General features: G+C 36.8%; 3 protein-coding genes across 5 annotated transcripts in view; all 3 read right to left on the reverse strand.

Moving 5' to 3' along the window:
• The window catches only part of LOC141901473 (uncharacterized), a 116932-nt gene extending 115896 nt beyond the window's left edge, over positions 1–1036 (reverse strand). Inside the window, exons 1-3 of the mRNA XM_074788733.1 lie at positions 895–1036; positions 657–719; positions 288–412 (exon numbers count right to left, since the gene is read on the reverse strand). Of these exons, the coding sequence (XP_074644834.1) occupies positions 288–387 (100 nt within the window). The 5' untranslated portion in view covers positions 388–412; positions 657–719; positions 895–1036. The remainder of the gene's footprint in view (positions 1–287; positions 413–656; positions 720–894) is intronic.
• Positions 1037–2704: 1668 nt separating this feature from the next.
• LOC141901846 (BBSome complex member BBS4-like) lies at positions 2705–6880 on the reverse strand. 3 transcript variants are annotated; one of them, XM_074789355.1, is made up of 14 exons: positions 6791–6880; positions 5852–5951; positions 5629–5772; positions 5393–5504; positions 5240–5312; positions 5081–5134; positions 4876–5003; positions 4738–4792; positions 4380–4601; positions 4132–4303; positions 3970–4039; positions 3743–3881; positions 3491–3659; positions 2705–3279 (listed from the first exon to the last, which is right to left on the reverse strand). In XM_074789355.1, exons 2-14 carry the CDS (start codon positions 5946–5948, stop codon positions 3098–3100), a joined length of 1617 nt encoding a protein of 538 aa, XP_074645456.1. In that variant the 5' UTR covers positions 5949–5951; positions 6791–6880; the 3' UTR covers positions 2705–3097. The 3 variants fall into 3 exon arrangements, with proteins under 3 accessions (XP_074645456.1, XP_074645455.1, XP_074645454.1); XM_074789354.1 differs by lacking the exon at positions 6791–6880 and adding an exon at positions 6655–6693 and having other exon boundaries at positions 3497–3659; XM_074789353.1 differs by lacking the exon at positions 6791–6880 and adding an exon at positions 6655–6693.
• A 27-nt stretch (positions 6881–6907) lies between these two features.
• LOC141901847 (PRELI domain containing protein 3A-like) lies at positions 6908–9774 on the reverse strand. Its single transcript, XM_074789356.1, has 6 exons — positions 9656–9774; positions 9277–9445; positions 8538–8621; positions 8349–8419; positions 8162–8264; positions 6908–7798 (listed from the first exon to the last, which is right to left on the reverse strand). Exons 1-6 carry the CDS (start codon positions 9685–9687, stop codon positions 7649–7651), a joined length of 609 nt encoding a protein of 202 aa, XP_074645457.1. The 5' UTR covers positions 9688–9774; the 3' UTR covers positions 6908–7648.
• Positions 9775–10272: the final 498 nt, after the last annotated feature.

Here is a 10272-nt window from a genome sequence, read left to right on the forward strand (position 1 = left end):
TCATCAAAAACAGACACATAAGAACTCGTTCTTTGCTACTGGAACAACTTCGAAGACACTGTCATACTCGCCTCGCGAGTGAGGCTCCTTTGTTACTAACCCTGTACAGCAACCCTCTCTTACCGACCGACCACACACCAGAATTGGTTACTGTCGGCGTACTATACCCAGATCCAGACTTACTCTCTGCAGGGATTTAAACCTGATTATCCCTGTCTTTATTGGCATTCCCTACCACAGCATTCAGAACCATTATCAACATTTAAAAAAATAAAATCTAACAATACCTTTATCATCAATGTATTCAGGGTCGACTGAATGTTTCACATCATCTTTATCATCATCTGAACTCAATTTGCTACTCGCAGTTTTCTCATACGAAGACATAATCGTCCACTTCTATATAGAGCATCTACAAAGCACAAATCAGTTAATTTTTGTCAACATCAACCTTAGATAGAATTAAATTTGTGTTATACATCAAATTGCATTCAAAGCACCTTATCGTGAGATAACAATGCAATCCAAAACAAAAACTACTCAAAAGCATCCAAACAAATCAGGGAGGCAGGGTAAAATGTGGTTACATTATTTTCAAATTTCTATATTCATGATTAATAGATACCCTGCAACCATTAGAAAAAAAATGAACTTACCAATTCCTTACTTATCACTTCACTTCAGTGAACTCGGATCAGATACTGAGGCAGTTCGATAATCTATGAATACATATATTCTTTTTAAAAATCTATCTGATAAATCAGCTGTTTTCACAATTCATTCATCGATACAATAGGCCTATAGTACGGCATATTTTCTCGCATGGTCTAGACATATACATGAATATAGTACACATATGCACACATTAGAAAAGTCATGCACTCGAATAAATACCTGAAAACCAGTACTAGGTTTCTCGCAGTACCAGGGCCCATTCATTGTGGACAATACCAGGTTAAATAAGTATGGTACATCGTAAATAAATGAATCATTATCATGAGCTATAATTCAGTTCAAACATTTTTTCCCATTGATAGCTAGGCTGGCTATATATTTTGATGGAAGATTTCGCAATCAATTTGCTCAGTATTGAGCAATCTTATCTACCTGGTAGACCTAATTAATGAGCTTTCTATATCTATTTCGGCTATATACATAATGTGCAAATGAAGAAAAGCACAATCACTTCTGCGACAAAAAAATATTGAGAGCAAATTCCTAAATCATTGGAATACTTATAACCAGCTATCACTTGAAATCTCCCTATGACAATGAGTTGAAGAGAAAAAGGTCAATGAACATTTTTTAAGTTTGCCAGATTCATAAGACATAAGAAATATAACTATTATAAGCCTATCTAGTATTAGCAGCCTAGGGCATCTGTTGTATCTAGCCTATGTATCAATTGTAGAATTTCCAATTTGTGCAAAGGGTTCAGAAATCAGTGTTGGTCAGCTGGGCCTATGGTAAAGTAGGGCTTATTCTATAGTGACACCCTCATATATAACTATTTAAGAGAGATACTTTAAGTACGGTACCTACATAACAAAGGACACTAAATATCTCAAGTAAGAGACTGTCTGTACATAGGCCTATGGCCTTTATTTCTTTAAGGCAGCAAAACTTCATTTTGTGAAGATTCTGTGGACGTGGACGACTAGACCACCTCAATTACTGTTTTTTTAGATAAATAAATATCTTTGATGAATAAATGATCAATTAGTATCCATGGTGAACAGGTCACTTAGGTAATTGTACAATACTTTTCTGCTGTAGAGAAATAGGGCAGGCATTGAAGCTAGAACAAAATAAATGGGGGCGCTTCATTACAATCCAAAATAATTGGAAAGTGATCAGGCAAAAAATCTAGTTTTTCCAAGATTAGATCCAGTACTTTAAAATTCAAATACAGTGTGCTAACCCCACGTCATCGAGGTATGGTTAAGTTTGCCTTCTATGGCATTAAAAGTGGTCAGTGTTGTTGCCAACTTTTAGCTAGGCCTATGACCTGTAACAGGTCATGCGTGTCAACCAGCCAAGCTTGGCTGTCAAATGCTCCTTTAAGCCATAGCCTAACACTTACAGGCGGGACATTTTGAAGGGCAGTTCTAGGGCAAACCAGTCACCTTTATTTTAAGTCTTATTTCGGGCAACGCAATACCCGGAAACTAGGCCTGCTGAAGTCAGTTCTATGGATCAAGTTTCACTTTAAATCTAATATAGTATCTAAAAACAACGGCTGCTGGGGACCGTATTCAGATTATGTCTGGAGAGTAGCTGAAAGCCGGCAAAAGGCCACCACGGCACGGGCTAAGTGGTAGGTAGGAGTAGGAAGGAAGGAAGAGGAGGGAAGAAAGTCAAAATTCAGAGGGTTAGCACTACTCTACACCTCAAACCAACAAATCAGCGCATGCATTCGCCCAAGCACTTCTGTAGATATGGGTCCGAGTATGCGATGATTAACTAGATATTACCGAAAACATTGTTTAATTGGCGCCTGACTTGAAGTAAGAGAACCGAGAAGGAAATACGGGGAATCCCCATTGCAACGGCGTCATACTACAATGTAGGTCAGCATCACGCATCCCGCAGTAGGCTACTCTATGAATGGGTTCGAATCCTACATTTAAAGCCATTCTTTTCATAAGAAAAAGCAAACTTAAGACGAACATTGAATATATTTCTTTTTATTTCTATCAAGGGACGGAATAAGAAAGTAACGTGCGCATACACAAATCATGTACCAACAATAAAGTGATCGACAAGAAGCTCATTACAGTTTATAAATATTCTAATAATTAATATAATCACACACGTACACACTTATCGTATGATACCGAAAACATCAAACAAAAGTTTAACAAACTTCATAAGATACATAGCAGTATGTTGGTGTCAATACATTCAGTCTAGTCGGCACGAAAGTGGAGTATCACCAAGTGTGTTCACTCCACTGCCAAGACCCAGTTCCACATTTGACTTTGGAGTAGAATAAAATGAACCGAATTTAATTCAGACTTAGTCTTTGACTTAGATTGTGGAACTGGGTCCAGGATTGACGAAGTTTACTATCGAAACAAAAATGAAATTAGTCTGATCACAATGGGGGTAACATTTCCCTTGGTTTCTTTTTCAAATGACTAGAACTCGCTTCATCTTGTTGAATGCCATCGGCAAATGGATCATGGGTCGGCGGTGTGGGAAGGGTTTCACTTAATTCGTCCGCTGGGAGTTCCATTTCAGGAGGGATCACTGGCTTCGGATGTTCTTGGACATCAGCTACATTAACATAATAATATGTGATTAACAAAAATATCCCCCGAGAGATTTCGTAAAAAGGTTTGACCGTACATAAGAGAAACCGAAATAACAGTTGTTTGAATGATATTGTGGGTTTCTCTAAATGATCATATTCATCAAGACTGTGAATAGTCTCAACTATTTTTTCCATTTGCATCCACTAAATTATTCATCGGTTTTAAACACATACCGGTACCTGGTGGCTGAGGCAGGACAGCAGGAGGTGGATGAATCACATGGTCAGATGGAACATCAGGAATGGGAGGCAGATTCTTTCCCGAGGCTTCCTCTGTAGGTTTCCATACTAAACTTTCACCAACGTGTAATGCTGGACCAAGTTTAAAACTCAATTCCATTATCTGAACAACATATCGAATAAAATTTTTTTACAATAATTGATCTCATTGCGATATTTCTAAAATCATCAAGACACCGAATATACCTCAGGATCAACATCTTTACTATTTTCAGTCTTCAGTTTCTGTTCAAATAATGCGTATTGTTTCGTAGCTGCAGATCGTTCACCTTGATTGTACAGAAACACACTGTAGTTCAAATGTATAGCAGCTGAGTTCTTCTTACTGAAAGAACATGGAGAAGATTTTATACATGAGAGTTGAACATACAGGAAAAGATTGCGCAACAACTGGGATATGCAAGTAAACTTACTCATCTAATACTAAAGCTTGCTCATATGCTTGTCTGGCATTTTCTGGATCTTCAAGATGTGTCAAAGCAACTGTAAAAATAGATACATAATATTATTCCGAATATAATTAACATAATAAGAATAAAGTTGTAAGAAACAGAGGAGATTGTGTCAGAAATTACCTGCTAATAACATGAAAAGTTGAGCCATTTTGGGACGGAGATTGATTGCTGCACTGAGAAAATGGAAAGCGGATGCGTACTGCTGCATGGTGAGATGTAATAGTCCGAGGTTGTATAATATCTTCCAGTCAAAAGGAGCTAAATAGTTGGCCCTTTTTAAACAGCTTATTGCCTAAATTTTCAAATGAAAAGGAATATCACAGTACATGATACAACAAACTACAACAATGTTACCGCTAAATACTTACGGCTACATATTTCTTTTTACCGAAGAAGCACATTCCTATGTTGTTCCACAGAGGAGGACTTTCAGGTGTAGCCTGCGCAGCTATTCTGTATTTAGTCAAAGCGACATCGAAATCTCCGTGATTCTGCATCATACTCCCAGCAGCGAGGATCGCCTTTACGTGAGTCGGATCGAAGGTGAGAGCGTTTCCCAAGTTCTCAAATGCTTTTTGAAACTGACCAACCTGAAAGATTTGTCACGAAATCACTCGATGATTGGACTGATATCGAAAACCTAAATATACTTGAAATGAAAACGTAAATGTCAGATGTTGGCTGTTTGTGAATAGAAGAGTGATCTAAGAACATATCTACTGGTACCTGCATGTAGAGCAATCCTAATGTTGATAACAGATCTGGATTTTCGGGAGAATATCTATGAATAAAGAAATATTGATAAGTTACAGCTCGGATGAAATCCAATCGCGTAATGATATATTTACGATGAAGAATACATACTCAACTGCCCGCCTATAGATATCAATCGCACCGGTTATATCACCTTCATGTAGCAAAATCTTCCCTAACATCATATAAGAAAGATCGTGCGGATGAAATGATATCGCTTGTGTCAGACATTCTTTAGCCTGAAAGTGATAAATTGAGTGCCATAAAATAGAACATGCAATCACTCAGAATCTAGAAAAAATATTCATAACGTTACCTTATCTAATTGATTCAAATACATGAAACATACACCTTGATTGTGAGAGATCTCCTGAAAATGTATAAATATATCCACTAAAGTCGAACAAAAGCCTACCCGTACTTACAATAAGATATAATAGAACCTGGCACATACCAGAAGGTATGTGAAACTTACCCAATCCTTTTCTGACATTTTATTAGCCTCATTGTAAACATCTATTGCTGCTTTATGTCGCGCTAAAAGAAACCTGTAAAATTATAACCACAATTAGAATTATCGATTGATACACGTAACCACTGACATTGATACTACTGCTGCTTCACTTACAATGATCTTGCAACTTGTTTTAGATTCTGAGCACTGTTCGGATTCAATAGCGCACATGTTTGGAACAACTCGAGAGATTCCTGGATTTTGCCTTCTTGTCGACAGATGAGTGCTGTAAATCAATGAGAGTTTCTATTGAGACATCTTAGTATTGGCCCGTTTACAGACAGATTTTAACATTCTATTGAACTGGCTCCAGTGTATCCTATTCCTAGATAATGATTTTTCCTGCCTACCTTTGATAAATACAGCATATTCACACATCCCGTGAGTTTCAGCAATCTGATCTTCAATTATATTTTTACAAGTGCCATATTCTTTTCGGATGAAGTGAAGATGAATGAGCCAATTTCTGCGTTCAAAGATTGGAATATCGGGAGCTGAAGGAAATACACCAAAAAATATCATTCAAGCATACAACATTAAGTTGGGCCTTTCCCTTTACGAAAACCTACAAACCTTTTCCACGCTTCGGTTTTGGTGGGGCAATAACTGGTATAAGTGGGGCAGCCTGAGGAGGTAATCCCACGCTCTCAGCGTCCTTAATCATCTCCATTTTCTATAATGAAAAAATAATAAGGCCTAAGTCAATTCTTCAATCCAATCATCAATCACAGATGAAAAGGCAGAAAGAAAAACAAACTGTGTGTGACGTGAGATCATAGGCTCCTGCTCGTATTAGAGTTGTAGATTAATGTAAAAACGATAATCTATCAATCCAATGTCTATCAGAGTTGTAGATTAATGTAAAAACGATAATCTATCAATCCAATGTCTCTTAGTATGTATAGACATTAGATTGATAGATTATCGTTTTTACATTAATCTACAACACTGATGATAGACATTTGGTCTGGATTGATAAATTGTCGTTTTTACATTAATCTACAAATACAACTCTGATGCGAGCCCCTGTGCGTGAGACGTATGAAGTAGAGTAAGGACGAACGACTGGTAGGACGGACCTGGATAGTCTAGTACCTAGCCGTCGTTCCATAAACAACGGTTGTAGGGAACCGGTGTAACAACGACTGGTTGGTATTATTCAGACACTGCCACTGGCACTGCCACCGACGTCGTTGGCTGACACTGACACTGACAGTGGACAAACGAAAACAAGTTACAAATTCAATCGCTACGTTAAACTAATGAATATCAGCGTGGTTCTAATGAAACTCATTAGTATACTTTACGCAATGGCATTGTAAAATCTCCAACATAAGAATTCACGGCGATTTTCACGTAACAAGTTGAATATTTACCTCTTCTTTTTTGGAATCCGACGCCATGTTGTTTATTGATGGTGGCGCCACGGGCCGGTTCAGTCATTTATATGAACCTTCCGAGGTCTGCGGAGGGCCCTGGTATAACTTAACTACGAAGTTCGATATGACTTACGTATCAAAATTAATCCCCATGTATTCTTGATGAAAGCGATTAAGTCAGTCCTCCTAAATGTGTAACTTTATTTTTGTGAACCTGGCCCTAGGACAATAAATAGACTCAAAACAGTGGTTCAGTTTCTAGAGTGTTTTTATTTGGTCGGTTAACAACATAATGTTAAGAAATAAGTTGCATAGGTCAAATGTTATTCTTTTGCAATTGCTGGAATAAATTCACTAAAACCTTGATGATGCATGCATATTAAGTAGCATAGAGTGCAATTCATATAAATCTAAAGATTTGATTTTCAAATTAAGTTTAAGGTTGAATCCAATAACGACCAAACGATTGATTTTGAATCCTTTTGAAATCTTTTAATATATTATGCGTTAAAAAATGTTCAATTAAAAGGTGAATCATAAGCATTATTGGAATATCATTAATTAATTCTAAAACCTGGCAACTATCTATATGCTATTTAAGACTATCCAAATAATAATCCACATATAAAATTTCGTATGTAAAATACCCTGAACAACTCTATCTTACTGACGACCATATTACATTTTTTGTTATATGAGATTTTACCATTTTTTTTATAAGGCTTTTCTTATTTTTTGTGTAACTAACATTTTTCTCACTACCTAATTTCCACGGCATAGACTTGTCTTCAGATAAGTTGGGTGACAGTTCAGAGTTTCCAACATGTGAGATGGCAAGTTCATAACTAAATGGTGAAAACAAAACTCTTTTAAATATAACCTTACAACCAGTAAAGTCTGAAAGTTTGTTTTCGAGATCACAAAAAGAACAACATCGAAGATTTCTAAATTTTGTAAAATGTCTTTAAATTTGGTCTAATCCAGAGTTTCGTCATAAGCTCGTTTTTGCTGATGTGAACATCTGATCCATGCCACTCGTTATATCTTGAACAGTCGCATCCATTCCTTTGATGGCAATTTTTGTGAGATCTGCAGCCTCTTCTTTAACTTTACTAATCGCCCATTCCATTCCTTGGCGCCCCTGGTGAATAGACAGACAGTAAGTATTCTGATGAACGTATAATAAGGACCGCAGGACGCCAGTGGTTTTCAGATTATAGCAGTGAATGTTCTATTATTCAACTCATACTCTATTCACATGCCATTATTATGTGTTGATGAATCACTTTTGGGTTGAATAATTCCCCAAAAAAACTGATTTGTCTTTTTAAGAGCTCAAAACAGAGACCTGTTTAGAATTCTAATTACATGGCAAACAGCCAGAGGGTGCTGGATTTTTCATAAGGTTGAGGTCAGTGAAAGTACACAGGCAATTCGCAATTTGGGCAATCTGCCAAGCAAACAGCCGAGCCATGTGCGAGGTAGGTTTGGTGGTAGTACATACCTTGCCAGCATTCTGTGAGATGTTAGTGGCAAGTAGATTTTCCATGTAGGATGTGAAGGGAATGTTGGCTACTACGATTTCAGCCTCTTGTTTTAGTATTGTTCTATAAAGCAGAGATAATACATGTATCATATTTTATAGCACAGATTTGATTTTCGAAATATCTCCTCTATTAATGATAACTTACTTAGTTCGGTCTTCTGGATGAGGACTGTAAGTTAATGTTTCATGTACAGTGACTACATTGCTACCAGTCAGCTAAAACAAACCAAAGAAACGCATTTCATACACCAAAAATTCTCATTAAATTACAAGTGTGGTCTCAACCAAGTAAAAAAGTATGTGAAAGACCTGGAAATTAAACTGTTAAACTTACATTCCTGGAGTGTAGTGAGAAAATTTTTCGCTGGGGATCTACTGAAGAATGTTCACTTACAAAGGCTCGATTATCTCCAATTATCTACAGAGATAAGAAATGAAGATTCAAATATTGATAACACCTGTTTTCCGGGTTCATAGCCTCAAAGGCCATCAAAATTTATATGGCTAACCACCATCTAAATTCATCAAGAAAACAAACTTAAAAGTTAATTGATGCCTAGAAAAATAACACATCGTTTAATATTGGCGACGATAAATAATATAATTTAAGTTACACAATATTAAGGATCAATAGAGCTACTTGATTCGGACAAATAATTAAATTGAATTGACTGGCAACCAGTCGAGCCCCAATATATTGATGACGTTGTAGTGCACATCCTCTCACAAATAATCATTACTATTTATCAAAAATAAAATAAGAGTTATAATTTAATATATCTAATTATTATATAATACACAACAAAATTTACAATCGTAATTGTTAGTTTGAAACCAATACCCTTTAAATAACACATACTAGGTCTAGGTATCAATGTATATAAACATTATTGTAACGGTTTACACAGTCAACTAACTTTATTCTATCTAGTGTTTTAATTACCCAATTCAATTATCATTATGTGTCACATCAATAATTAATACAGCCTTTCTTATGTACTCCTTAAATAGGTTTTTGTTCAGATAATAAGCTCTATGAAGAAAAAACAACAAGAAAATTTTCAAATACTTACCGCTTTTGCCCAACCAGGCATGCCCCATAATGTGGTCATCAGACGATGAGTTTTCAGAGTTCCATCACTATCGATTTTTCTTTCCAAAACATCTACGCCAGTTACAGATGGATTCATGGGATTTGGATACTTTCGCCATGCTGCTTGTACCACAGTTTCCCATGGATGGCTGTAAAGTTAGTAGAAAATACGGATTCATTGACATTCGTTTTCATGTTTTTTTTTTCAAAACTAAACAGTTGATACACAGAGTAAGACTATACTACTACATGGCCATGCGATTAAAAACATGTCAGTAGAATGAATACATCACAGTTGCGAACTAATCTCAATCGATAAAAAAAACAGAAATATACTAAAAGATCAATCTTCAACTTACCTAAAAATGTGTTCACTCGTCCAAAGTTTCATCGCTAGTCGCTGTTATTCGGTTGTTACGAGGGCGACAACTACGCGAACTGCTCCGACGGCGGCTATCCCAAGTTACGTAAAGAAAGGGAGACCGATGACGTCATTGTGTGTGCGTCATTCCGTCGCCGGTCGATAATTCGCGAAAAACCTCGACGTCACATTGAGATTTTACACGATGTGAAATATCCTCCACTATTTATCAACCTATAGGCGGCGCCACCATAGAACTAGGCTCCACAATCTGAAAAAGATTCCGAGTCCTGACAGAGGTTTTGACAGCACTCCGTCCGGCAAAAGGCCAGTACTACTAAAGTATAGGCTATCTGTGAATAGTAAAAGGCAAGTAGCATTTAATCCGTTTATCGTTTGATTCATTGGAACCTGCCCTTTGTTGTTGGCGTTGTTAATTAATTTACAAAACTTAAGAAAAAAATACCCGAAGTACCGTATGTATGATTTATGGTCTGTCAGGAACACTACTACCACTCTAAAACAGTCTCACACTCACAGAGCAGCAGCAGCCAGGCTTTGTGGGAAATTTCACATCTTCGACTGGAACCACATGGACGAACAACAGACAATCCA

Source organism: Tubulanus polymorphus, chromosome 3 (genome assembly GCF_964204645.1).
Source record: "Tubulanus polymorphus chromosome 3, tnTubPoly1.2, whole genome shotgun sequence".
NCBI lineage: Eukaryota > Metazoa > Nemertea > Palaeonemertea > Tubulaniformes > Tubulanidae > Tubulanus > Tubulanus polymorphus.

Excerpts from the sequence above, each read along its gene's own strand:
- LOC141901846 (XM_074789353.1), bottom strand. The coding sequence starts at position 6,681 with ATGGCGTCGGATTCCAAAAAAGAAGAG. Across the intron at positions 5,952-6,654 it reads CGGATTCCAAAAAAGAAGAG|AAAATGGAGATGATTAAGGA; the intron begins GTAAATATTCAA and ends TTTTCATTATAG. Across the intron at positions 4,304-4,379 it reads GTAAAAAGAAATATGTAGCC|GCAATAAGCTGTTTAAAAAG; the intron begins GTAAGTATTTAG and ends TTGAAAATTTAG.
- LOC141901847 (XM_074789356.1), bottom strand. The coding sequence starts at position 9,687 with ATGAAACTTTGGACGAGTGAACACATTTTTAG. Across the intron at positions 8,420-8,537 it reads TCTCACTACACTCCAGGAAT|CTGACTGGTAGCAATGTAGT; the intron begins GTAAGTTTAACA and ends GGTTTGTTTTAG. Across the intron at positions 8,265-8,348 it reads CATCCAGAAGACCGAACTAA|AACAATACTAAAACAAGAGG; the intron begins GTAAGTTATCAT and ends TCTGCTTTATAG.